We start from the raw sequence: 27,500 nt of genomic DNA, 5'->3' as shown, positions 1-27,500 counted from the left end.
TGGGTCTCGACCCCGCCCTGTGCAACTGGGTCCTGGACTTCCTGACGGGCCGCCCCCAGGTGTTGAAGGTAGGAAACAACATCTCCACTCCGCTGATCCTCAACCCTGGGGCCCCACAAGGGTGCGTTCTCAGCCCTCTCCTGTACTCCCTGTTCACCCACGACTGCGTGGCCATGCACGCCTCCAACTCAATCACCAAGTTTGAAGACGACAGTACAGTGTTAGACTTGATTACCAACAACGACGAGACGGCCAACAGGGAGGAGGTGAGGGCCCCCGGAGTGTGGTGTCAGGAAAATAACCTCTCACTCAATGTGAGCAAAACAAAAGAGATGATCGTGGACTTCAGTAAACAGCAAAGGGAGCACCCCCCTCTCCACATCGATGGGACAGCAGTGGAGAAAGTGGAAAGTTTTAAGTTCCTCGGTGTACATGTCACTGACAAACTGAAATGGTCCACCCACACAGACAGTGTGGTGAAGAAGGCGCAACAGCACCTTTTCAACCTCAGGAGGCTGAAAACATTTGGCTTATCCCCGAAAACACTCACTAACTTTTACAGGTGCACAATTGAGAGCATCCGGTTGGCCTGTATCACTACCTGGTATGGCAACTGCACCGCCCACAACCGCAGGGCTCTCCAGAGGGTGGTGCGGTCTTTATCACCGGGGGCAAACTACCTGCCCTCCAGGACACCTACAACACCCGACATCACAGGAAGGCAAAAAACATAATCAAGGACAATAACCACCCAAGCCACTACCTGTTCACCCCACTTCCATCCAGAAGGTGAGGTCAGTAAAGGTGCATCAAAGCTGGGACATAGAGATAGAAGCTGTTTTTTCAATCTCAAGGCCATCAGATTGTTAAACAGGCACCACTAGCACAGAGAGGCAGCTGCCAACCTACAGACTTGATATTATTGGCCACTTTAATAAATGGAACACTAGTCACTATAATAATGCCACTTTAAGAATGTTTACATATCTCGCATTACTCATCTTATATTTACAGTTGAAGTCGGAAGTTTACATACACCTTAATCCTAGTAAAAATTCCCTGTCTTAGGTCAGTTAGGATCACCACTGTATTTTAAGAATGTGAAATGTCAGAATAATAGTAGAGAGAATTATTTATTTAAGCTTTTATTAATTTCATCACATTCCCAGTGGGTCAGAAGTTTACATACACTCAATTAGTATTTGGTAGCATTGCCTTTAAATTGTCTAACTTGGGTCAAACATTTCAGGTAGCCTTCCACAAGCTTTCCACAATAAGTTGGGTGAATTGTAGCCCATTTCTCCTGACAGAGCTGGTGTAACTGAGTCAGGTTTGTAGGACTCCTTGCTCGCACATGCTTTTTCAGTTCTGCCCACAAATGTTCTATAGGATTGATGTCAGGGCTTTGTGATGGCCACTCCAATACCTTGACTTTGTTGTCCTTAAGCCATTTTGCCACAACTTTGGGATGGTGTTCTTCGGCTTGCAAACGTCCCCCTTTTTCCTCCAAACATAACGATGGTCATTATGACCAAACAGTTCTATTTTGGTTTCATTAGACCAGAGGACATTTCTCCAAAAAGTTCGATCTTTGTCCCCATTTGCAGTTGCAAACCGTAGTCTGTCTTTTATATGGTGGTTTTGGAACAGTGGCTTCTTCCTTGCTGAGCGGCCTTTCAGGTTATGTCGATATAGGACTCGTTTTACTGTGGATATAGATACTTTTGTACCTGTTTCCTCCAGCATCTTCATAAGGTCCTTTCCTGTTGTTCTGGGATTGATTTGCACTTTTCGCACCAAAGTACGTTCATCTCTAGGAGACGGAACGCGTCTCCTTCCTGAGCGGTATGACGGCTGTGTGGTCCCATGGTGTTTATACTTGCGTACTGTTGTTTGTACAGATGAACGTGGTACCTTCACGCGTTTGGAAATTGCTCCCAAAGATGAACCAGACTTGTGGAGGTCTACAATTTTTTTCTGAGGTCTTGGCTGATTTCTTTTGATTTTCCCATGATGTCAAGCAAAGTGTCACGTCCTGGCCAGTATAAAGGTTAATTAGTATTGTAGTTTGGTCAGGACGTGGCAGAGGGTATTTGTTTTATGTGGTTCAGGGTGGTGTGTTTTGTAAAAAGGGTGTTTGATTTAGTAATTCCGGGTTTTGGTTTATGTTTAGGTATTTCTATGTGGAGTCTAGTGAGTGTATGTCTATGTTTGATTAATTGGGGTTGAGACTCTCAGTTGAAGGCAGGTGTTGTCTATCTGCCTTTGATTGAGAGTCCCATATAGTAGGGTGTGTTTGTGTTTGCTTTTGTGGGTGATTGTTCTGTGTTTAGCCTAGTGCCTTACAAGACTGTCAGTTTGTCAATCGTTCGTGTTTTTTTGTACGTTTGTTTTTTGGAAGTTAATAAACAAGATGAGCATACACATACCTGCTGCGTTTTGGTCCTCAATTTCCAACGACAAGCGTGACAGAATCACCCACCACTCAAGGACCAAGCAGCAGAGGAAGGAGCAGAGGGAATTCGAGTTGGACTGGCGGGAGAAGTGGACCTGGGAGGAAGTTCTGGACGGGGCCGGACCTTGGCACCAGGCTGGGGAGTATCGCCGCCCGCAGTGGGAAATTGAGGCAGCCAAGGCAGAGAGGCGTAGGTACGAGGCCATGGACGCGCTGAGGGAGAAGCACGAGAGGCACCCCCAATAATTTTTTTTTGGGGGGGGCACACGGGTAGTTTGGCTAGGCGTAAGAAGAGCCGGAAGCCAGCTACCCGTGGTTATATGGAGGAGTGTATGGGGTGGAGAGCGCTATGTTTCGCTGAGGAGCGCACTATCTCACCCATACGCACGCACAGTCCGGTGCGCGTTATTCCAGCCCCTCGCAGGTGCCGTGCTAGAGCGGGCATCCAGCCTGGTAGGAGGATGCCTGCGCAGCGCATCTGGTCGCCGGTACGCCTCCGAGGACCAGGCTACCCAACTCCCGCTCTACGCACGGCTACCATCAGGCCCCTGCACAGCCCAGTCTGCCCTATACGAGCACCCCGCTCGTACAGGGCTACTAGTTCCATCCAGCCAAGGCGGGTTGTGCAGGAGGTAAGATCTAGACCGACTGTGCGCCTCCATAGCCCTGGGTTTCCAGCTCCTGTCTCTCGTGCGGACCCGGAAGTGCGTCAACCCAGTCCGACTCGTCCTGTTCCCGCTCCCCGCACTAGCCTGGAGGTGCGTGTTCATAATCTGGTAAGCCCAGTACCAGCACCACGCACCAGGCTACAAGTGCGTCAACCCAGCCACGCCAGTCAACAGTCATCAGAGCTGCCCGCCAGTCAACAGTCGTCATCAGAGCTGCCCGCCAGTCAACAGTCGTCGTCAGAGCTGCCCGCCAGTCAACAGTCGTCGTCAGAGCTGCCCGCCAGTCAACAGTCGTCGTCAGAGCTGCCCGCCAGTCAACAGTCGTCGTCAGAGCTGCCCGCCAGTCAACAGTCGTCAGAGCTGCCCGCCAGTCAACAGTCGTCAGAGCTGCCCGCCAGTCAACAGTCGCCAGAGAGGTCAGACTGCGCTGAACTGCCGGAGTGGCCAGACTGCGCTGAACTGCCGGAGTGGCCAGACTGCGCTGAACTGCCGGAGTGGCCAGACTGCGCTGAACTGCCGGAGTGGCCAGACTGCGCTGAACTGCCGGAGTGGCCAGACTGCGCTGAACTGCCGGAGTGGCCAGACTGCCCTGAACTGCCGGAGTGGCCAGACTGCCCTGAACTGCCGGAGTGGCCAGACTGCCCTGAACTGCCGGAGTGGCCAGACTGCCCTGAACTGCCGGAGTGGCCAGACTGCCCTGAACTGCCGGAGTGGCCAGACTGCCCAGACCGTCCCGAGTTGCCAGACTGCCCAGACTGTCCCGAGTTGCCAGACTGCCCAGACTGTCCCGAGTTGCCAGACTGCCCAGACTGTCCCGAGTTGCCAGACTGCCCAGACTGTCCCGAACTGCCAGACTGCCCAGACTGTCCCGAACTGCCAGACTGGCCCGACTGCCCCCCGGCGATGCCAGACTGGCCCGACTGCCCCCCGGCGATGCCAGACTGGCCCGACTGCCCCCCGGCGATGCCAGACTGGCCCGACTGCCCCCCGGCGATGCCAGACTGGCCCGACTGCCCCCCGGCGATGCCAGAGTGGCCCGACAGCCTGGAACGGCCGGAACCAGAGCCACCTCCAGATATAGGTGGGTTGGGGAGGGGGGGTGTAGCACAGTGCCGTCGTTGACGGCAGCCATCCTCCCTTCCCTCCCTTTAGTAGAGGGGAATTTTGGTTTTGTTGGTTGGGGTTGTTTTTTTTTTTTTTCATTTTATGGTGCTTCCGGGGTTAGCACCTTTAAGGGGGGGGTACTGTCACGTCCTGGCCAGTATATAGGTTAATTAGTATTGTAGTTTGGTCAGGACGTGGCAGAGGGTATTTGTTTTATTGGTTCAGGGTGGTGTGTTTTGTAAAAAGGGTGTTTGATTTAGTAATTCCGGGTTTTGGTTTATGTTTATGTATTTCTATGTGGAGTCTAGTGAGTGTATGTCTATGTTTGATTAATTGGGGTTGGGACTCTCAGTTGAAGGCAGGTGTTGTCTATCTGCCTTTGATTGAGAGTCCCATATAGTAGGGTGTGTTTGTGTTTGCTTTTGTGGGTGATTGTTCTGTGTTTAGCCTAGTGCCTTACCAGACTGTCAGTTTGTCAATCGTTCGTGTTTTTTTGTTATTTTTGTACGTTCGTTTTTTGGAAGTTAATAAACAAGATGAGCATACACATACCTGCTGCGTTTTGGTCCTCAATTTCCAACGACAAGCGTGACACAAAGAGGCACTGAGTTTGAAGGTAGGCCTTGAAATACATCCACAGGTACACCTCCAATTGACTCAAATGGTGTCAATTAGCCTATCAGAAGCTTCTAAAGCCATGACATAATTTTCTGGAACTTTCCAAGCTGTTTAAAGGCAAAGTCAACTTAGTGTATGTAAACTTCTGACCCACTGGAATTGTGATACAGTGAATTATAAGTGAAATAATCTGTCTGTAAACAATTGTTGGAAAAATTACTTGTGTCATGCACAAAGTAGATGTCCTATGCGACTTGCCAAAACTATCGTTTGTTAATAAGAAATTTGTGGAGTGGTTGAAAAACACATTTTAATGACTCCACCTAAGTGTATGTAAACTTCCGACTTCAACTGCATATACTGTATCCTTCACTATCTATTCTTTACTATCTATTGCATCTTAGCTGCTCTGTCATTGCTCATCCATATATTTTATACTTATATATTCTCATCCCATTCCTTTACTAGATTGTTTGTATTAGGTTTTGTTGTGGAATTTGATAGATATTAGGTTTTGTTGTGGAATTGTTAGATATTACCTGTTAGATACTGCTGCACTGTCGAATCTAGAAGCATAAGCATTTCGCTACACTCGTAATAGCATCTGCTAACCGTGTGCATGTGACTAAAACGATTTGATTTGATTTGATTGGATTTAGGTTCCAGAGTTAGCCCAGCAGCTGGAGGATTGGTGGTTTGAATCCCAGGGCTGGAGGGTTTCTGTAATCAGTACCTACTGCCGTTGTTCTCTTCAGCAAGGCAGTGAAACCCTAAACCCCCCCCCGGAACCCAGTGCTTCCTGCTTGCCTCTCGTATGTGTGCGGTGTTTCATCTCAGAGTGATGGAACAGGATTAAGGTCCTGAGAGAGCTGCGACAGATCAGGCTAAAATCTCATCCCCTGAGGGTCTCTTTCGTTCTCTCTCACAATTCAATTCAAAAGGGCTTCATTGGCACGGGAAACATACATTGCCAAAGCAAGTGAAATAAATAACGAATCAAAGGGAAATAAACAATCATAAATAAACACTAAACATTACACTGTTTTAAAAGAATAGAGGCATTTCGAATGTTATATTGTGGGGATGTACAGTGTTGTAAAAAATATTGAAGAGTTTAAGTACAAAAGGGAAAATAAATGAGTTGTATTTACAATGGTATTTGCTCTGCCTCATTCAGGGTTTACAGTGCATTCAGACAGTATTCAGACCTTTTCACTTTTTCCACATTTTGTTATGTTACTAGCCTTATTCTAAAATGGATTAAATAAAAAATGTCCCTTATCAATTCTATACCCCATAATGACAAAGCAAAAACTGTTTTTTAGGAATTTTGAAATGTATAAAATGTTTTAAACAGAAATGCCTTATTTACATACCGTAATTTCCGGACTATTGAGCGCACCTGAATATAAGCCGCACCCACTGAATTAAAAAAATATATATTATTTTGAACATAAATAAGCCGCACATGTCTATAAGCCGCAACACCTCAGCCGTCTGCTCCCTGTGTGTTGACCCAGTCTTCCAGCTCATTTTCTAGTTCGGGCCATCTGCTTTTCTTCCCTCTGAAAGCTTTTGTTGTCTTTTTGCGCTGAGTCAATTCCTCACACTGCTGTTTCCAACGTCTTATCATCGACTCATTAAGACCAAGCTCCCGTGCAGCAGCTCTATTTCCATTTCCAACAGCCAGATCAATCGTCTTCAACTTGAAAGCTGCATCATATGCATTTCTCCGTGTCTTTGCCATGAGGGTGACAAAATGACTACCCTAATCAGAATGATGGGAAGTTTGAGAGCGCTCGATTTAATCTAAACAGTAAACAAAAAAGTTGTTTGACCTTAACCCGTTCGGCAATTTCATTGGTCTAATGAAAGCTTCATGCCACCAAAAAACTGAGCACGTCACAGAATGTGTTTTTTTGAAAAATCCATATATTAGCCACGTCATTGTTTAAGCCGCGAGGTTCAAAGTGTGGGAAAAAAGTTGCGGCTTATGGTCCGGAAATTACGGTAAGTATTCAGACCCTTTGCTATCAGACTCGAAATTGAACTCAGGTGCATCTGTTTCCATTGATCATCCTTGAGATGTTTCAACAAATTTATGGGAGTCCACCTGTGGTAAATTCAATTGCTTGGACATGATTTGGAAAGTCACACACCTGTCTATATAAGGTCCCACAGTTGACAGTGCATGTCAGAGCAAAAACCAAACCATGAGGTTGAAGGAATTGTCTGTAGAGCTCCGAGACAGGATTGTGTCGAGGCACAGATCTGGGGAAGGGTACCAACAAATGTCTGCAGCATTGAAGGTCCCCAAGAACACAGTGGCCTCCATCAATCTTAAATGGAAGAAGTTTGGAACCGCTAAGACTCTTCCTACAGCTGGCCGCCCTGCCAAACTGAGCAATCAGGGGGAGAAGGGCCTTGGTCAGGGAGGTGACCAAGAACCTGATGGTCACTCTGATAGAGCTCCAGAGATCCTCTGTGGAGATGGGAGAACATTCCAGAAGGACAACCATCTCTGCAGCACTCCACGAATCAGGCCTTTATTGTAGAGTGGCCAGATGGAAGCCACACTTCAGTAAAAGGCACATGACCGCCCGGTTGGAGTTTGCCAAAGGCGCCTAAAGTACTTTCAGACCATGAGAAACAAGATTCTTTGGTCTGATGAAACCAAGATTGAACTCTTTGGTCTGAATGCCAAGCGTCACGTCTGGAGGAAACCTGGCACCATCCCTACGATGAAGCATGGTGGCAGCATCATGCTGTGAGGATGGTTTTCAGTGGCAGGGACTGGGAGACTAGTCAGGATCAAGGGAAAGATGTACAGAGCAATATACAGAGAGATCCTTGATGAAAACCTGCTCCAGAGCGGTCAGGACCCCAGACTGGGGCGAAGGTTCACCTACCAACAGGACAACGACCCTAAGCACACAGCCAAGACTACACAGAAGTAGCTTCGGAACAAGTCTCTGAATGTCCTTGAGTGGCCCAGACAGAGCCCGGACTTGAAGCCATCGAACATCTCTGGAGAGACCTGAAAATAGTAGCTGTGCAGCAACACTCCCCATCCAACCTGACAGAGCTTTAGAGGATCTGCAGAGAAGAAGGGGAGAAACTCCCCAAATACAGGTTTGTCAAGCTTGTAGCGTCATACCCAAGAAGACTCGCTGCCAAAGGTGCTTCAAGAAATTACTGAGTAAAGGGTCTGAATACTTATGTAAATGTGATATTTCAGTTGTTGTTTTTTACTTGCAAAAATTGATAAAAAGCTGTTTTTGCTTTGTCATTATGGGGTATTGTATGTAGATTGATGAGGGGAAAAACTATTGAATCAATTTTAGAATAACGTAAGCAACATAAGAAAATGTGTAAAAAGTCAAGAGGTCTGAATAGCGTCATACCAAAGAAGACTTGAAAGGTGCTGCCAAAGGTGCTTCAACAATGTACTGAGTAAAGGGTCTGAATACTTATTTGAATGTGATGTTTCATTTTCTTTTATATACATTTGAAAACATTTCTAAAAACCTTGCTTTGTTTTGTCATTATGGGGTATTGTGTGTAGATTGATGAGGGGGAAAAACTATTGAATCAATTTTAGAACAAGGCTGTAACGTAACAAAATGTGGAAAAAGTCAAGGGGTCTGAATACTTTCCGAATGCACTGTATTTCCATTTCTATATGCGCCACCCGGTGGCCATTCTATTTAACGGCATCTAGCTTGCGATTTTTCTTTGGCGCTGAGAAGGGCACCAGGAATTATTTAGTTAAGAGTCATTGTTGAGAACGGTTGCCGCACTTCTGGTTATCTCCTGCCATACTTGTTATTAAAGCCTTTGAAGCATTGCTTTTTCACTTTGTTTCATCAATAAAACACTGGAGGATTTTGGAATCCTCACAACGATTCCGTTTATTTTTAAATGGGTTTGGCTGGCTGTCAAATTACAGTTACACACACCAGAAGGAAGACCGTATAGTGTTTGTTCACTGGTTGACATTTTCTTGTGTCAACGGGTTGCAAATCTTGCTGCTGTGATGGTAACTGTGGTATTCACCTATTAAATATGGGAGTTTCTCAAAATTGGATTAGTTTTAGAATTCTTTGTGGGTCTGTGTAATCTGAGGGAAATACAGTTGAAGTCGGAAGTTTACATACACTTAGGTTGGAGTCATTAAAACTCATTTTTCAACCACTCCACAAATTTCTTGTTAACAAACGATAGATTTGGCAAGTCGCTTAAGACATCTACTTTGTGCATGACACAAGTAATTTTTCCAACAATTGTTTACAGACAGATTATTTCACTTATAATTCATTGTATCACAATTCCAGTGGGTCAGAAGTTTACATGCACTAAGTTGACTTTGCCTTTTAAACAGCTTGGAAAACTCCAGAAAATTATGCCATGGCTTTAGAAGCTTCTGATAGGCTAATTGACACCATTTGATACAATTGGAGGTGTTGTCACGCCCTGACCTGTTTGGTTAGGTCAGGGTGTGACATGGCGTGGGCATTCTATGTGTCATATTTCTATGTTTTTTTGTTGCTTGTTGTTGATTGGCCTAGTATGGTTTCCAATCAGAGGCAGCTGTCTATCATTGTCTCTGATTGGGAATCATTCATAGGCAGCCCTTTTTCCCTCCTTCAGGGTGGGATCTTGTTTTTGTCAGCTCAGTAAGCCTGGAGAACGTGATGTTCGTTTTTTCATTGTTTGTTATTTTGTTTGAGTGTTCTGAGTTACAATAAATATAAATATGAATACGTACCACGCTGCACCTTGGTCTACTCCTTTTGACGATCGTCACGTGTACCTGTGGATGTATTTCAAGGCCTACCTTCAAACTCAGTGCCTCTTTGCTTGACATCATGGGAAAATCTAAAGAAATCAACCAAGACCTCAGAAAACAATTGTAGACCTCCACAAGTACGGTTCATCCTTGGGAGCAATTTCCAAATTCCTGAAGGTACCACGTTCATCTGTACAAACAATAGTGCACAAGTATAAACACCATGGGACCACGCAGCCGTCATACCGCTCAGGAAGGAGATGCGTTCTGTCTCCTAGAGATGAACGTACTTTGGTGCGAAAAGTACAAATCAATCCCAGAACAACAGCAAAGGACCTTGTGAAGATGCTGGAGGAAACAGGTACAAAACTATCTATATCCACAGTAAAACGAGTCCTATATCGACATAACCTGAAAGGCCGCTCAGCAAGGAAGAAGCCACAGTTCCAAAACCGCCATAAAAAAGACAGACTACGGTTTGCAACTGCACATGGGGACAAAGATCGTACTTTTTGGAGAAATGTCCTCTGGTCAGATGAAACCAAAATAGAACTGTTTGGCCATAATGACCATTGTTATGTTTGGAGGAAAAAGGGGGAGGCTTGCAAGCCGAAGAACACCATCCCAACCGTGAAGCACGGGGGTGGCAGCATCATGTTGTGGGGGTGCTTTGCTGCAGGAGGGACTGGTGCCCTTCACAAAATCGATAGCATCATGAGGCAGGAAAATTATGGGGATATATTGAAGCAACATCTCAAGACATCAGTCAGGAAGTTAAAGTTTGGTCACAAATGGGTCTTCCAAATGGACAATGACCCCAAGCATACTTTCAAAGTTGTGGCAAAATGGCTTAAGGACAACAAAGTCAAGGTATTGAAGTGGTCATCACAAAGCCCTGACCTCAATCCTATAGAAAATTTGTGGGCAGAACTGAAAAAGCGTGTGTGAGCAAGGAGGCCTACAAACCTGACTCAGTTACACCAGCTCTGTCAGGAGGAATGGGCCAAAACTCACCCAACTTATTGTGGGAAGCTTGTGGAAGGCTACCCGAAACGTTTGACCCAAGTTAAACAATTTAAAGGCAATGCTACCAAATACTAATTGAGTGTATGTAAACTTCTGACCCAGAAGCTGAAATAAATCATTATTCCCAATAAATGTGGGAATAAAGGCTGAAATAAATCATTCTCTCTGCTATTATTCTGACATTTCACATTCTTAAAATAAGTGGTGATCCTAACTGACCTGAAAGAGGGAATTTTTACTAGGATTAAATGTCAGGAATTGTGAAAAACTGAGTTTAAATGTAGTTGGCTAAGGTGTATGTAAACTTCCGACTTCAACTGTATGTGTCTCTAATATGGTCATACATTTGGCAGGAGGTTAGGAAGTGCAGCTCAGTTTCCACCTCATTTTGTGGGCAGTGTGCTCTCGAGAGCCAGTTGTGCCTTCTGCGGCATCTCTCAATAGCAAGGCTATGCTCACTGAGTCTGTACATAGTCAAAGCTTTTCTTAACTTTGGGAATTTTCTTAATTCCCTCCCTCCCTCCCACTCTGTTGTCTGTGAGGAGTACTTTACTAACCACAGGAGATAACATAGAGAGAGGAGCTAGGACAACACACACAAACACACTAGTACACACACTCAATACACCCACACACTACACACATGGATAATAGAGAGTGTGAGAAGAGAGGGGAAACAGAAAGAGAGAGGAGATAAGAACAAAATGTCACACCATCATTCAGAGAGGGAATGGGTAGGGGTGGATAGAGGTAGGTAGAGAGAGAATGGGGAGGGATGGATAGAGATAGAGATGGGATGGATAGAGAGATAGAATAGGGAGGGATGGATAGAGATAGATGGGATGGATGGATATAGAGATGGGATGGATAGAGAGATAGAATAGGGAGGGATGGATAGATAGAGATAGAGATGGGATGGATAGAGAGATAGAATAGGGAGGGATGGATAGATAGAGATAGAGATGGGATGGATAGAGAGATAGAATAGGGAGGGATGGATAGATAGAGATAGAGATGGGATGGATAGAGAGATAGAATAGGGAGGGAATGATAGAGATAGAGATGGGATGGATAGAGAGATAGAATTTTGAGAGATGAATAGAGAGATAGAATAGGGAGGGATGGATAGATATAGAAAAGAGAGGGATGGATAGATATAGAAAAGAGAGGGATGGATAGATAGCGATAGAATAGAGAGGGATGGATAGAGAGAGATAGAATAGAGAGGGATGGATAGAGATAGAGATAGAATAGAGAGGGATGGATAGATATAGAAAAGAGAGGGATGGATAGATAGATATAGAAAAGAGAGGGATGGATAGATAGCGATAGAATAGAGAGGGATGGATAGAGAGAGATAGAATAGAGAGGGATGGATAGAGATAGAGATAGAATAGAGAGGGATGGATAGATATAGAAAAGAGAGGGATGGATAGATAGCGATAGAATAGAGAGGGATGGATAGAGAGAGATAGAATAGAGAGGGATGGATAGATATAGAAAAGAGAGGGATGGATAGATATAGAAAAGAGAGGGATGGATAGATAGCGATAGAATAGAGAGGGATGGATAGAGAGAGATAGAATAGAGAGGGATGGATAGAGATAGAGATAGAATAGAGAGGGATGGATAGATAGAGATAGAAATAGAATAGAGAGGGATGGATTGAGATAGAGAGATAGAATAGGGAGGGATGGGGGTCATGGTCATGTGCGTTTATTGTACTGTACTGACTCTGTATTTGTGTCTCTCTCTCAGGGCAGGATCGTAGCGAGGCCGGGTTGATCAGGCGGTTTAAGGGGGATGGCGTTCGCTACAAGGCTAAACTCATCGGTCTGGACGAAGTCATGGCCGCGAGGGGAGACAAACTTTGTCAAGACTCCATGATGAAGCTCAAGGTGAGTGTGTGTGTGTGTGTGTTTGACCCCGAGGACAGGGAATGAGGGGGAAGGGGGTCTGGGGTAATAATGGAACATAATGAGGTGGAGATGGGGGAGAGAGGAGAGAGGATGGGGGAGAGAGGGGAGGTGAGGATGGGGGAGAGCAGAGCAAGGATTTGGGAGAGAGGAGGTGAGAATGGGTAGAGAGGAGGGAGGATGGAGGAGAGCGGTGAGGATGGGTAGAGAGGTGGTGAGGAAGGAGAGAGAGAAGGGAGGATGAGGGAGAGAGGAGGTAAGGATAGTGATTTAGGCTCCGATCTCATTTAACATGCTGGGTAATTGTGTGACAGAATTATAGGGTGAAAAGGTGAGGAGAGGTGAGGGGTGAGGAGAGGTGAGGGGTGGGGAGACGTGAGAGGTGAGGGTTGAGGAAAGGTGAGGGGTGAGGAGACGTGAGAGGTGAGGGGTGAGGAAAGGTGAGGGGTGAGGAGAGGTGAGGGGTGAGGAGACGTGAGAGGTGAGGGGTGAGGAAAGGTGAGGGGTGAGGAGAGCGTGAGGGGTGAGGACAGGTGAGCTGTGAGGAGACGTGAGGGGCGAGGAGACGTGAGGGGTGAGGAAAGGTGAGGGGTGAGGAGACGTGAGGGGTGAGGACGGGTGAGGGGTGAGGACAGGTGAGGGTGAGGAGAGGGAGACGGGGGTGAGGACAGGTGAGGGGTCAGGGGTGAGGACAGGTGAGGGGTGAGGAGAGGTGAGGGGTGAGGAGACGTGAGGGGTGAGGACAGGTGAGGGGTCTGAGGTGAGGACAGGTGAGGGGTGAGGAGAGGAGAGGTGAGGGGTGAGGAGGGGGTGAGGAGAGGAGAGGGGTGAGGAAAGGTGAGGGGTGAGGAGACGTGAGGGGTGAGGACAGGTGAGGGGTGAGGTGATGGTGAGGTGAGGAGAGGAGAGGTGAGGACAGGTGAGGACAGGTGAGGGGTCAGGGGTGAGGACAGGTGAGGGGTGAGGAGAGGAGAGGTGAGGGGTGAGGAGAGGTGAGGGGTCAGGAGGGAGGACAGGTGAGGGGTGAGGTGAGGGGTGAGGAGAGGAGGGGTGAGGAGAGGTGAGGGGTGAGGAGAGGAGAGGGGTGAGGAAAGGTGAGGGGTGAGGAGACGTGAGGGGTGAGGACAGGTGAGGGGTGAGGTGAGGTGAGGGGTGAGGAGAGGAGAGGAGAGGACAGGTGAGGACAGGTGAGGGGTCAGGGGTGAGGACAGGTGAAGGGTGAGGAGAGGTGAGGGGTGAGGAGAGGTGAGGGGTCAGGGGTGAGGACAGGTGAGGGGTGAGGTGAGGGGTGAGGAGAGGAGAGGAGAGGTGAGGGGTGAGGACAGGTGAGGGGTCAGGGGTGAGGACAGGTGAGGGATGAGGTGAGGGGTGAGGAGAGGAGAGGTGAGGGGTGAGGACAGGTGTGGGGTCAAGGGTGAGGACAGGTGAGGGGTGAGGTGAGGGGTGAGGAGAGGAGGGGTGAGGACAGGTGAGGGGTCAGGGGTGAGGACAGGTGAGGGGTGAGGTGAGGAGAGGAGAGGAGAGGTGAGGAGAGGAGAGGTGAGGAGAGGAGAGGTGAGGGGTGAGGAGCAGAGGCAAACGGTGCATTGATCAACTTGTTTCCCAATTTGCTCATCCAGACAGGAAATACACACACCAGGGTTTCCGTTAGGAAAATATGGCGCCGGACATTTGACCGGCAACATTTTAATTTACCGGATATTTGAGAAATCTACCAGAGCCTTTTGCATTGGATGTGTAACCTGATTAGGGCGTCCACCCACAGTGCTCAGAATGACAGACATCACATTTAAACTATGGTCATTCGATTAACAGAACATGCAAGTCCAGGATGCAATGGTTTGTGGTCCTTCTTACCAAATTCTGATGTGCACTTTGAACATGTTAGAATAACTGTCCACATTTACTTTTCCTCAGCCAATAAGATGAGTAACGAACAGCAAAATAACTAGCTTATGTCAAGGCTTTGGTCAGCTTGTCGACAGAGAAATACCCTATTCCAGACAGACTCTGAGCCAGTTGGGACGACAGATCCCAGATTCATACAACCGGTAGTCCTAAACTGGATAAAAAAGATTTTGACCGGGTCTTTTTCAGAGTTCCCTGTTGTTCAGAACGCACCACAAGATGCTGCGGCAGCAGCTCCTCTGCTGTCAGACAGATTTTCCACTCGAAGGCTCTGTATATGTATGCTGTACACGTGTGCTGAGATACATAACGAATAGACTATACACACGTGCTAATTTCATTCCACAAAATGATGCAAATTAACCTGTAGACCGATAAGCATGACCAGTCAAATGTATTTACATCGACTGGTATTTTGGTATTTACATCGACTGGTATTTTGGTATTTACATCGACTGGTATTTTGGTATTTACATCGACTGGAAAATTGGCCGGCGCTAATTTTATTGATCTGCTTTTCTATATTCTTTCTATCAGACAAAAGCCAGCTATTACCGGCTAGCGGAAACCCTGAGACACACACACACACACACGCACTTCTGCTCTTTCCTCCTCCTCTCTGCTCTTCTCCATTTACAGTAAGTAGACGTGTGTTTGTGCGTGTCTATATCCTGCCTCTTTGTGTCTGTTCTGTAGGGTATAGCAGCAGCAGGGCGCTCTAAAGGAGACCACAAACAGAAGGTGTTTTTGACCGTCTCCTTTGGGGGGATCAAGATCTTTGATGAGAAGTTTGGGGTGAGTTTTAAAGGTGTGTGTGTGTGTGTGTGTGTGTGTGTGTGTGTGTGTGTGTGTGTGTGTGTGTGTGTGTGGTCCAGGGGGACAGGTGGGCTTGTTAATGAGGCAGCTCTAAGTAGTCCCGGGGGAAATCAGGAGGACCTAATTGAAACCTCCTAAGTAGATCAGAATACAAACCTGGTTTATCGTCTGATATCAGTGCAGTCTGTCTTTCTCTGTGTGCAGGGTGCCACGGTGTGTGTGTGTGTGTGTGTGTGTGTGTGTGTGTGTGTGTGTGTCTTGCCTTGCCTCTCTACCTCCCACACTGCAGCCATATTGCTTACATCCCCCAACCCCCCTTATGGACGGATGGATGGATGAGCTCTCTCACGGAAGAGGGAAGGTCGTGGAGGATGGAGAAGAGGAGCGAGGGAACATTAATCTCTCCTCCGTCCCCACAGAGGGCGGGTGCCCGTGTTCTCGCTCTCTCTCCGTCATGGTCACCGTGGCGATGTAGGGGTGGAGAGAGGGAGAAAGGAAAAGTGCGTATGTCAACCCCTCTCCAGCCTCAGAATCGCACGAGAAACCGGGGTTCAATCTACCGGGGTTCAATCTACCGGGGTTCAATCTACCGGCACGGGATGCGCGTGCATGTTTGTGTGGGCGTGCGTACGCCCTGTGTGTTTGTGCGTGTGGCGTACGTGCGTGTGATCCCGGGGCCTCTCCTGCTGCCTTGGTTATTGGAGGGGAGGGGCTCTTATTATTGTCAGGTCAGTCAATGGGAGTGATGACAATCATCAGCCTACTTATTAAATATAGAAGGCATCAGTCACACACCACTGTGGCTGCTGCCGGGTGCTCTGTACTGTCAGAGCTCTGTGTGGGGTTGACAGATACACATCTCTGTGTTTTGGGTGTCAGTGCTGCGTTCTGAGATTGCCTCTGCCTGTAGTGACACATCCAGTGAGCAGATGAAATGATCAACTCGACTGCCTACAGCGACGCGACTGTCATTGCCACTTACACTCACACACACACACACACACGCACACACGTACACGGATGCGCACACACACACACTTGTGTGTGGGTGTATGTGTGGCATCGGTATGCATGTGTGAGCGTGCTATGTGTGTGTGTGTGTGTGTGTGTGTGTGTGTGTGTGTGTGTGTGTGTGTGTGTGTGTGTGTGTGTGTGTGTGTGTGTGTGTGTGTGTGTGTGTGTGTGTGTGTGTGTGTGTGTGTGTGTATGTTTGGAAGTCAGTGTAAGTATGTGTGAGCGTGTGGGCAGAGTCAGTCCCTGCTCCCGTTCTCTGGGACAGCCAGTGCCATCTGCCATGGGCACAGCCATCCCTCCCTGGCGCAAACACTCTGGCTAAACTGGGGGAAGTAGGGGAACTAAAGACTGTTAAACGAGCAGGCGGGTGTGTGTGTGTGTGTGTGTGTGTGTGTGGGGGTTGAGGAGGTCTAATCCCCCTTCTTCCTGCCTGGCACAAAAACACAACAGAGGCTCACAGGGAATAGTGTGACTGTCTCCCTCCGTCTGTCCTCAATTTGGCAAGGGGTGTGTGAGGGCCACTTCCTGCTGAGAGCTGTCTGAGCTCTGAAAATAAGTACTGCCAGATCCTCTCCCTCCTCTCTCTTTCTCTCCCTCCTCTCTCTTTCTCTCCCTCCTCTCTCTCTCTCTTCTCTCCTCCCTTCTTTCCTCTCTTCTTTTCATCTCTAGATCAGGGGTCCAGTCTCTGACTGTGTTTCTCTGCCTGGTCTCTCTCAGGTCCTCCAGCACCACCATGCGGTCCATGAGATCTCTTACATCGCTAAGGACATCACAGACCACCGAGCCTTTGGTTATGTCTGTGGGAAAGAGGGCAACCACCGCTTCGTAGCCATCAAGACAGCACAGTCTGTGAGTACCGTGTGTGTGTGTGTGTGTGTGTGCCTTAGTTTGCTTTTCTGTTGTCCATGACTCCCCAATGTCCTCTGCTTGCCCCAGGGAACATTGTCGTGTTCACATTAAGATACTGAGCCTTGAATCAGCTCTCTACAGATAGAGAGCCCAGTCTGCTCTGCTGTGTGTGTGTCTATATTCTCTCTGTGTTGTTGCTGTCTGTGTCTCGTGTCTGTGTTATGTGTGAGGCTGTCTCTGCTCTCTGCTGCCATATTGATTTCCCGTAGTGACTCGACGAGTGTGTGAGTGTGTCATCACCTCTAACGACCCGTCAATCCTCCCAGGAACTGACCTGGCGCCCTGGGAAACAGAGCAACCCAGCAAGCTGCCATGTATTCCTCTGTGTGTGCTAGGAGAGTTCCGTCCCTGTTGTGTTTTCTGAGGACAGAGACGACAAGAGAGATGTCTGTTCACTACTAATTATATACAGTCAGAAGAGAGAGGGAACAGAGAAAGTGATGAAAGGAGAGAAGAGATTGAGACTCACACTACATGATTTATCTAAGTCTGAATCAGAGTTCAGATGTGGTAGGAAGGAAGTAGGAGCATGTTGGAAAGCAACACTATACTGGTGATGTCCGAACACTGCCTGGGAACTCCCTGTTATGCCTCAATCAAATATTAAACAAGATCTATATTTCATTGTTCCCCAGGCTCACCCCTCAGAATCCCCAGAATCCCCAGCTCTCTGCTCCGATGCTGTTCATAGTGAAACTAAGACCTCACATCCAAATGCTTTATTACGCTGTGAATGTGAGGTGGTGTGTGTGTATGCGCATGCTTGTGAATGTGTGTGTGAGAGTGTGCGCCTGACTGTATATGCCTGTATATGTGTGTGTGTGTGTTACAACTCACTCTCACAGTCTCACGTCAGAATTAGATGTTCATCCATGTTTCTCAAACATCAAATTTCTAAGTTGTTCCAAAAGTCAAATTTTTGTTTAAGGTTAAGTTTAGGCATTAACTCCGGAATTGTAAGGTTAGGTATTAACTCTGAATGGTAAAGGTAAGGGTTAAGGTATTAACTCTGAATGATAAAGGTAAGGGTTAAGGTTAGGTATTAACTCTGAATGGTAAAGGTAAGGGTTAAGGTTAGGTATTAACTCTGAATGATAAAGGTAAGGGTTAAGGTATTAACTCTGCATGGTAAAGGTAAGGGTTAAGGTATTAACTCTGAATGGTAAAGGTAAGGGTTAAGGTATTAACTCTGCATAGTAAAGGTAAGGGTTAAGGTGTTAACTCTGAATGGTAAAGGTAAGGGTTAAGGTATTAACTCTGAATGGTAAAGGTAAGGGTTAAGGTGTTAACTCTGAATGGTAAAGGTAAGGGTTAAGGTATTAACTCTGAATGATAAAGGTAAGGGTTAAGGTGTTAACTCTGAATGGTAAAGGTAAGGGTTAAGGTATTAACTCTGCATGGTAAAGGTAAGGGTTAAGGTTAGGTATCAACTCTGAATGATAAAGGTAAGGGTTAAGGTATTAACTCTGCATGGTAAAGGTAAGGGTTAAGGTATTAACTCTGAATGGTAAAGGTAAGGGTTAAGGTTAGGTGTTAACTCTGAATGGTAAAGGTAAGGGTTAAGGTTAGGTATTAACTCTGAATGGTAAAGGTAAGGGTTAAGGTATTAACTCTGAATGGTAAAGGTAAGGGTTAAGGTTAGGTATTAACTCTGAATGGTAAAGGTAAGGGTTAAGGTTAGGTATTAACTCTGAATGGTAAAGGTAAGGGTTAAGGTGTTAACTCTGAATGATAAAGGTAAGGGTTAAGGTATTAACTCTGCATGGTAAAGGTAAGGGTTAAGGTATTAACTCTGAATGGTAAAGGTAAGGGTTAAGGTATTAACTCTGAATGGTAAAGGTAAGGGTTAAGGTATTAACTCTGAATGGTAAAGGTAAGGGTTAAGGTGTTAACTCTGAATGATAAAGGTAAGGGTTAAGGTATTAACTCTGAATGGTAAAGGTAAGGGTTAAGGTGTTAACTCTGAATGGTAAAGGTAAGGGTTAAGGTATTAACTCTGAATGATAAAGGTAAGGGTTAAGGTATTAACTCTGAATGATAAAGGTAAGGGTTAAGGTATTAACTCTCAATGGTAAAGGTAAGGGTTAAGGTATTAACTCTGAATGGTAAAGGTAAGGGTTAAGGTATTAACTCTGAATGATAAAGGTAAGGGTTAAGGTATTAACTCTGAATGGTAAAGGTAAGGGTTAAGGTTAGGTATTAACGCTGAATGGTAAAGGTAAGGGTTAAGGTGTTAACTCTGAATGATAAAGGTAAGGGTTAAGGTATTAACTCTGAATGGTAAAGGTAAGGGTTAAGGTATTAACTCTGCATGGTAAAGGTAAGGGTTAAGGTTAGGTATTAACTCTGAATGGTAAAGGTAAGGGTTAAGGTTAGGTATTAACTCTGAATGGTAAAGGTAAGGGTTAAGGTTAGGTATTAACTCTGAATGGTAAAGGTAAGGGTTAAGGTATTAACTCTGAATGGTAAAGGTAAGGGTTAAGGTATTAACTCTGAATGGTAAAGGTAAGGGTTAAGGTATTAACTCTGAATGGTAAAGGTAAGGGTTAAGGTTAGGTATTAACTCTGAATGGTAAAGGTAAGGGTTAAGGTATTAACTCTGAATGATAAAGGTAAGGATTAAGGTTAGGTATTAACTCTGAATGATAAAGGTAAGGGTTAAGGTGTTAACTCTGAATGGTAAAGGTAAGGGTTAAGGTATTAACTCTGAATGGTAAAGGTAAGGGTTAAGGTATTAACTCTGCATGGTAAAGGTAAGGGTTAAGGTATTAACTCTGAATGGTAAAGGTAAGGGTTAAGGTGTTAACTCTGAATGGTAAAGGTAAGGGTTAAGGTGTTAACTCTGAATGGTAAAGGTAAGGGTTAAGGTATTAACTCTGCATGGTAAAAGTAAGGGTTAAAGTTAGGTATTAACTGAATGGTAAAGGTAAGGGTTAAGGCTAGGTATTAACTCTGAATGGTAAAAGTAAGGGTTAAGGTTGGTATTAACTCTGAATGGTAAAGGTAGGGTTAAGGCTTATTAACTCTGAATGGTAAAGGTAAGGGTTAAGGCTTATTAACTCTGAATGGTAAAGGTAAGGGTTAAGGTGTTAACTCTGAATGGTAAAAGTAAGGGTTAAGGTATTAACTCTGAATGGTAAAGGTAAGGGTTAAGGTATAAACTTTGCATGGTAAAAGTAAGGGTTAAAGTTAGGTATTAACTGAATGGTAAAGGTAAGGGTTAAGGCTAGGTATTAACTGAATGGTAAAGGTAAGGGTTAAGGCTAGGTATTAACTGAATGGCAAAGGTAAGGGTTAAGGCTAGGTATTAACTGAATGGCAAAGGTAAGGATTAAGGCTTGGGATAAACTTAAAACATTGCTGGATTTGAATTAAAACCTTTGGAATCAGAGGCAGATGCTTACGCCCATCCCTGAGCCCGTCCACAACGCCCCAGCAAAACTGAAACCTACTTGAATGTAACAGCGCTCACTGTTGCACCTAGCGGCCGGTTTTCACGTCATTCTCCCGACGTCCTCAGACATGGATGAACGTCCAATACTGACTTGTATCACGGGTGACCTGGTTGGTTACCCACAGAGCTATATAACAGTGTTCTACTTCCTCTCCACCTCCCAGGCAGAACCAGTGATCCTGGACCTCCGGGACCTGTTCCAGCTCATCTATGACATCAAACAGAGGGAGGAGATGGAGAAGAAAGCCCAGAAAGACAAACAGTGTGAACAGGCTGTGTACCAGGTACACACACACACGTTCACTTTTACCTCATATTCACTTACACACTCATAATGCAGAGGAGGCGACCGGGCTGTTCTGTGTCTACTATGTGGTTATCTGTTGGGAATGCTTGGTGCTGCTGCTTCTATCTGTCAACTACACTGATTTTCCTGGCTTTCCTCTTCCATCTCTACTCTCTTTCTCCCCTCTCTACTCTTCTATCCCCTCTCTACTCTTCTATCCCCTCTCTACTCTTCTATCCCCTCTCTACTCTTCTATCCCCTCTCTACCCTTCTATCCCCTCTCTACTCTTCTATCCTCTCTCTACTCTCTTTCTCCCCTCTCTACTCTTCTATCCCCTCTCTACTCTCTTTCTCCCCTCTCTACTGTCTTTCTCCCCTCTCTACTCTTCTATCCCCTCTCTACTCTCTTTCTCCCCTCTCTACTCTCTTTCTCCCCTCTCTACTCTCTTTCTCCCCTCTCTACTCTTCTATCCTCTCTCTACTCTCTTTCTCCCCTCTCTCTTTCTCCCCTCTCTACTCTTCTATCCCCTCTCTACTCTTCTATCCCCTCTCTACTCTCTTTCTCCCCTCTCTACTCTTCTATCCTCTCTCTACTCTCTTTCTCCCCTCTCTACTCTTCTATCCCCTCTCTACTCTTCTATCCCCTCTCTACTCTTCTATCCTCTCTCTACTCTCTTTCTCCCCTCTCTACTCTTCTATCCCCTCTCTACTCTCTTTCTCCCCTCTCTCTTTCTCCCCTCTCTACTCTTCTATCCCCTCTCTACTCTTCTATCCCCTCTCTACTCTCTTTCTCCCCTCTCTACTCTTCTATCCTCTCTCTACTCTCTTTCTCCCCTCTCTACTCTTCTATCCCCTCTCTACTCTTCTATCCCCTCTCTACTCTTCTATCCCCTCTCTACTCTCTTTCTCCCCTCTCTACTCTTCTATCCCCTCTCTACTCTCTTTCTCCCCTCTCTACTCTTCTATCCTCTCTCTACTCTCTTTCTCCCCTCTCTACTCTTCTATCCCCTCTCTACTCTCTTTCTCCCCTCTCTACTCTTCTATCCTCTCTCTACTCTCTTTCTCCCCTCTCTACTCTTCTATCCCCTCTCTACTCTCTTTCTCCCCTCTCTACTCTTCTATCCCCTCTCTACTCTCTTTCTCCCCTCTCTACTCTTCTATCCTCTCTCTACTCTCTTTCTCCCCTCTCTACTCTTCTATCCCCTCTCTACTCTCTTTCTCCCCTCTCTACTCTTCTATCCCCTCTCTACTCTCTTTCTCCCCTCTCTACTCTTCTATCCTCTCTCTACTCTCTTTCTCCCCTCTCTACTCTTCTATCCTCTCTCTACTCTCTTTCTCCCCTCTCTACTCTCTTTCTCCCCTCTCTACTCTTCTATCCCCTCTCTACTCTCTTTCTCCCCTCTCTACTCTTCTATCCTCTCTCTACTCTCTTTCTCCCCTCTCTACTCTTCTATCCCCTCTCTACTCTCTTTCTCCCCTCTCTACTCTTCTATCCCCTCTCTACTCTCTTTCTCCCCTCTCTACTCTTCTATCCCCTCTCTACTCTTCTATCCCCTCTCTACTCTCTTTCTCCCCTCTCTACTCTTCTATCCTCTCTCTACTCTTCTATCCCCTCTCTACTCTTCTATCCTCTCTCTACTCTCTTTCTCCCCTCTCTACTCTTCCATCCCCTCTCTACTCTCTTTCTCCCCTCTCTACTCTTCTATCCCCTCTCTACTCTTCTATCCTCTCTCTACTCTCTTTCTCCCCTCTCTACTCTTCTATCCTCTCTCTACTCTCTTTCTCCCCTCTCTACTCTTCTATCCCCTCTCTACTCTTCTATCCCCTCTCTACTCCTCTATCCTCTCTCTACTCTCTTTCTCCCCTCTCTACTCTTCTATCCCCTCTCTACTCTTCTATCCCCTCTCTACTCTTCTATCCCCTCTCTACTCTTCTATCCTCTCTCTACTCTCTTTCTCCCCTCTCTACTCTTCTATCCCCTCTCTACTCTCTTTCTCCCCTCTCTACTCTCTTTCTCCCCTCTCTACTCTCTTTCTCCCCTCTCTACTCTTCTATCCCCTCTCTACTCTTCTATCCCCTCTCTACTCTTCTATCCCCTCTCTACTCTCTTTCTCCCCTCTCTACTCTTCTATCCCCTCTCTACTCTTCTATCCTCTCTCTACTCTCTTTCTCCCCTCTCTACTCTTCTATCCCCTCTCTACTCTCTTTCTCCCCTCTCTACTCTTCTATCCCCTCTCTACTCTTCTATCCTCTCTCTACTCTCTTTCTCCCCTCTCTCTTTCTCCCCTCTCTACTCTTCTATCCTCTCTCTACTCTCTTTCTCCCCTCTCTACTCTTCTATCCTCTCTCTACTCTCTTTCTCCCCTCTCTACTCTTCTATCCCCTCTCTACTCTCTTTCTCCCCTCTCTACTCTTCTATCCCCTCTCTACTCTTCTATCCTCTCTCTACTCTCTTTCTCCCCTCTCTACTCTTCTATCCTCTCTCTACTCTCTTTCTCCCCTCTCTACTCTTCTATCCTCTCTCTACTCTCTTTCTCCCCTCTCTACTCTTCTATCCTCTCTCTACTCTCTTTCTCCCCTCTCTACTCTTCTATCCCCTCTCTACTCTCTTTCTCCCCTCTCTACTCTTCTATCCCCTCTCTACTCTTCTATCCCCTCTCTACTCTCTTTCTCCCCTCTCTACTCTTCTATCCCCTCTCTACTCTTCTATCCCCTCTCTACTCTCTTTCTCCCCTCTCTACTCTTCTATCCCCTCTCTACTCTTCTATCCCCTCTCTACTCTTCTATCCTCTCTCTACTCTCTTTCTCCCCTCTCTACTCTTCTATCCTCTCTCTACTCTCTTTCTCCCCTCTCTACTCTTCTATCCCCTCTCTACTCTCTTTCTCCCCTCTCTACTCTTCTATCCCCTCTCTACTCTTCTATCCCCTCTCTACTCTCTTTCTCCCCTCTCTACTCTCTTTCTCCCCTCTCTACTCTTCTATCCTCTCTCTACTCTCTTTCTCCCCTCTCTACTCTTCTATCCTCTCTCTACTCTCTTTCTCCCCTCTCTACTCTTCTATCCCCTCTCTACTCTCTTTCTCCCCTCTCTACTCTTCTATCCTCGTTCTACTCTCTATCTCCCCTCTCTACTCTTCTATCCTCTCTCTACTCTCTTTCTCCCCTCTCTACTCTTCTATCCCCTCTCTACTCTCTTTCTCCCCTCTCTACTCTTCTATCCTCTCTCTACTCTCTTTCTCCCCTCTCTACTCTTCTATCCCCTCTCTACTCTCTTTCTCCCCTCTCTACTCTCTTTCTCCCCTCTCTACTCTTCTATCCTCTCTCTACTCTCTTTCTCCCCTCTCTACTTTTCTATCCCCTCTCTACTCTTCTATCCCCTCTCTACTCTCTTTCTCCCCTCTCTACTTTTCTATCCCCTCTCTACTCTCTTTCTCCCCTCTCTACTCTTCTATCCTCTCTCTACTCTCTTTCTCCCCTCTCTACTCTTCTATCCCCTCTCTACTCTCTTTCTCCCCTCTCTACTCTTCTATCCCCTCTCTACACTTCTATCCTCTCTCTACTCTTCTATCCTCTCTCTACTCTCTTTCTCCCCTCTCTACTTTTCTATCCTCTCTCCACTCTTCTATCCCCTCTCTACTCTTCTATCCCCTCTCTACTCTCTTGCTGCCCTCTCTACTCTCTTTCTCCCCTCTCTACTCTTCCATCCCCTCTCTACTCTCTTTCTCTCCTCTTCTATCCCCTCTCTACTCTTCTATCCCCTCTCTACTCTTCTATCCCCTCTCTACTCTCTTGCTCCCCCCTCTACTCTTCTATCCCCTCTCTACTCTTCTATCCCCTCTCTACTCTTCTATCCCCTCTCTTCTCTCTTCCCCTTCTCCGTCCGTCCGTCTGCCTTTAGACTATTCTGGAAGAAGATTTGGAGGATCCGGTCTACCAGGTAACTTCTAAACACCAATCAGAATGCTTCTATAATGCTGTTATCCAATCAGAATGTTTCTCTCTAATGTTTCTTCCAATCTTCCAATCGCCTTGCCTGTTTCTCTGTGTCTGCGGGGGATTGTGGGGGAGTCCCAGGGTTCTGGTCAGACAGACTGAGTTGTGTGTGGTTGTGGTTTTGTGTGTGTGTGTTCTGTGTCTGAGGGTATCTATTCGGGATTGCTTGGGGGCGGGACCCACAGATGATTCTGTTTGACCAATCACATCTTTGCTTCCTATTCTCAGTCTTTCCTTTTTCTTCTATTTCCTATTTCCTATTTTTCTCTTTCTCTTTCTTCCTCCTCTCCTCTCCTCCCTCTGCTGCCGGTGTTGTAGTACATTGTGTTTGAGGCAGGACACGAGCCCATCCGTGACCAATCAGAAGAGAGCATTTATCAGGTACAAGCCCCTCCCCTCTGCTTGGATTTTATTGGTGGAGTTGTGTGAGTGACAGGAGCATGGTTCCAATGGGAATAGAGATGATTAGAGAATAACATCCCCTACAGCTTCACTACTGACAGACACACAACTGAAACCTGAGAGAAAAATGTACACACATGCATGCACAGGAAAACATAGAAAACAGAGGCTGGTAATAGACTATGCCAACAACATGCAGTGGTGCAGACCCAGTGTCCAGAGAGGGATCAGGGGCTATCTGACTAAGTTTATCCTAGGGGAGATTGCCTTTCCTCTGGGTTCTCTCCTCAGGAGGACTGGGTGGACCTCCAGGCGATGGAGAAATGGGGGAGGTGTGTGTGGTGTTATTCTTGGCCTGTGAGTGAGGCAGACCCCTCCTCCTTCCCCCTCTTCCTCCTTTCCCTCCTCTCTTTTCCTGTGGAGATGAAAGAGGGAGTGGGAATGAGAGAGGGGGAAAGATTAATCACCAGGCTTTCGTTTGATCTTTAAATAAAATGGATTGAAAATAGAGCGCGCTCTAACACACACACAAACACACACACTCACAAACACACATGCGAGAAGACGTGTTAGAAGTGTGCCACAGAGCCAGAAGATGTCTGCCTCTAGAAACAAACAATCCGAGAGATGGAGAGATGAAGAAGGATGAGAGAGAGAGAAAAAAAACAGGAGAACGAGAGAAGAGAGAGTGATTAGGGAAGATGGAGGGAGGAGAGATGGTGGAGAGAGTGATTAGGGGTGTTGGTATATACAACTCGCTCTCACAAACTCACGTCAGAATTAGGCGTTCATCCATGTTTCTCAAATGTCAAATTTCAAAGTTGTTCCAAACGTTACATTTCGAAGTGTTCCAGTTACATTTAGGCATTAACTCCACATTTTTAAGGTTAGGGTTAAGTTTATGCATTAACTCTGAAATCTTAAGGTTAGGTGTTAACTCTGAATGGTTAAGGTAAGGGTTATGGTTTGGTATTGGCTTTAAACCAAATTCTCAAAAACAACTTTCTATCGCTGCAACCTTTGGCACCAGAGGCAGATGCTTACGCCCAGCAAAACCCAAACCTACTTGAAGGTAACAGCCCCTAGTGGCTGGTTTCCACATCATCTCCCGAGGATGACGAATCCCAACCTGTATCACGGGTTTCCTGTTTGGGTAAATCTGTGGTCGTCAGACTGTTATGATGGACAGAAATGTTTGTCCCATCAGGTTTTTATTCATGTTTCCATTCACAACAGATCAATCAGGTGGATTAGTTTGTCAGTCTGAGACAACAGGGACAATTAATCATCAGTTAATCGAACAGAACGCAGATAACACATATAGAGACATTCGCCTGTATCACTCTGTCTCTCTCTCTCTATGGCTGTGTCTCGATACACCCTAATACCCAGGCTCTGGCCAAAAGTCGTGCACGGCACGAGGAATATGCTGTCATTTGAGACACGACCTCAGACAGACCAGTTTATTGCATGTCTCTCTCTGATAAGACCACATTGAGCCACTCTATAGTGGAGAGAGACAGAGAGAGGACGCGGGGGGAGGGAGAGATAGGACGGGGGGAGAGAGAGAGAGAGGACGGGGGAGGGAGAGAGAGAGAGGACGGGGGGAGGGAGAGAGAGAGAGACGGGGGGAGAGAGAGAGAGAGGACGGGGGGAGGGAGAGATAGGATGGGGGAGAGAGAGAGAGAGGACGGGGGGAGGGAGAGAGAGATAGGATGGGGGGAGAGAGAGAGCTGCTCACACATCAGGCTGATAGTCCACATATTACTCTGAATGAAGCCTCCACTCATCGATTTTAATACAGATTACATCACTCTCACACACATGCACGAGCACATACAGACGCACAGACACACACTCAGATGCAAGCCATAAGAGACTTTTCATTCTCAGTTAATGTTGTCCGTCAGTCCTGACAATGTCCAGGCTTTAGTCTACATTTGGCTGTGGTGTAAGTCTTTATTTTATAGTCTTGCATTGCTTTGGTATTTCCTACAACCGGTACTTTCTAGTACATTACATTAAGGTTGTCATGTTAACGAAAGCTAACGTGTGATTGGTGGGCTGTTGTGTGGTGATTGGTTGGTTGGTTGTCCAGGTTCCGACCAGTCAACAGAAGGAGGGGGTATATGACGTCCCCAAGA

At 46.4% G+C, this 27,500-nt stretch overlaps 1 protein-coding gene across 12 annotated transcripts in view; it reads left to right on the top strand.

The window, feature by feature from the left end:
- The window catches only part of dab1a (DAB adaptor protein 1a), an 87,612-nt gene that overhangs the window by 46,121 nt on the left and 13,991 nt on the right, over nt 1–27,500 (top strand). For 6 of the 12 annotated variants that reach the window (XM_014169219.2, XM_045706378.1, XM_045706381.1 and 3 more), the window contains exons 3-9: nt 12,419–12,558; nt 15,181–15,279; nt 17,032–17,163; nt 20,842–20,961; nt 24,860–24,898; nt 25,273–25,335; nt 27,455–27,500. The exon at nt 27,455–27,500 is cut by the window's right edge and continues 8 nt beyond it. In XM_014169219.2, the coding sequence (XP_014024694.2) occupies nt 12,419–12,558; nt 15,181–15,279; nt 17,032–17,163; nt 20,842–20,961; nt 24,860–24,898; nt 25,273–25,335; nt 27,455–27,500 (639 nt within the window). The remainder of the gene's footprint in view (nt 1–12,418; nt 12,559–15,180; nt 15,280–17,031; nt 17,164–20,841; nt 20,962–24,859; nt 24,899–25,272; nt 25,336–27,454) is intronic. The other 6 variants (XM_045706384.1, XM_045706380.1, XM_045706385.1 and 3 more) reach the window with 3 other exon arrangements.

The sequence above is a fragment of the Salmo salar genome, chromosome ssa23 (genome assembly GCF_905237065.1).
Source record: "Salmo salar chromosome ssa23, Ssal_v3.1, whole genome shotgun sequence".
In the NCBI taxonomy this organism is placed as follows: domain Eukaryota; kingdom Metazoa; phylum Chordata; class Actinopteri; order Salmoniformes; family Salmonidae; genus Salmo; species Salmo salar.
The sequence above is the reverse complement of the archived record's forward strand: the minus strand, read 5'-3'. Positions and strand labels throughout refer to the sequence as shown.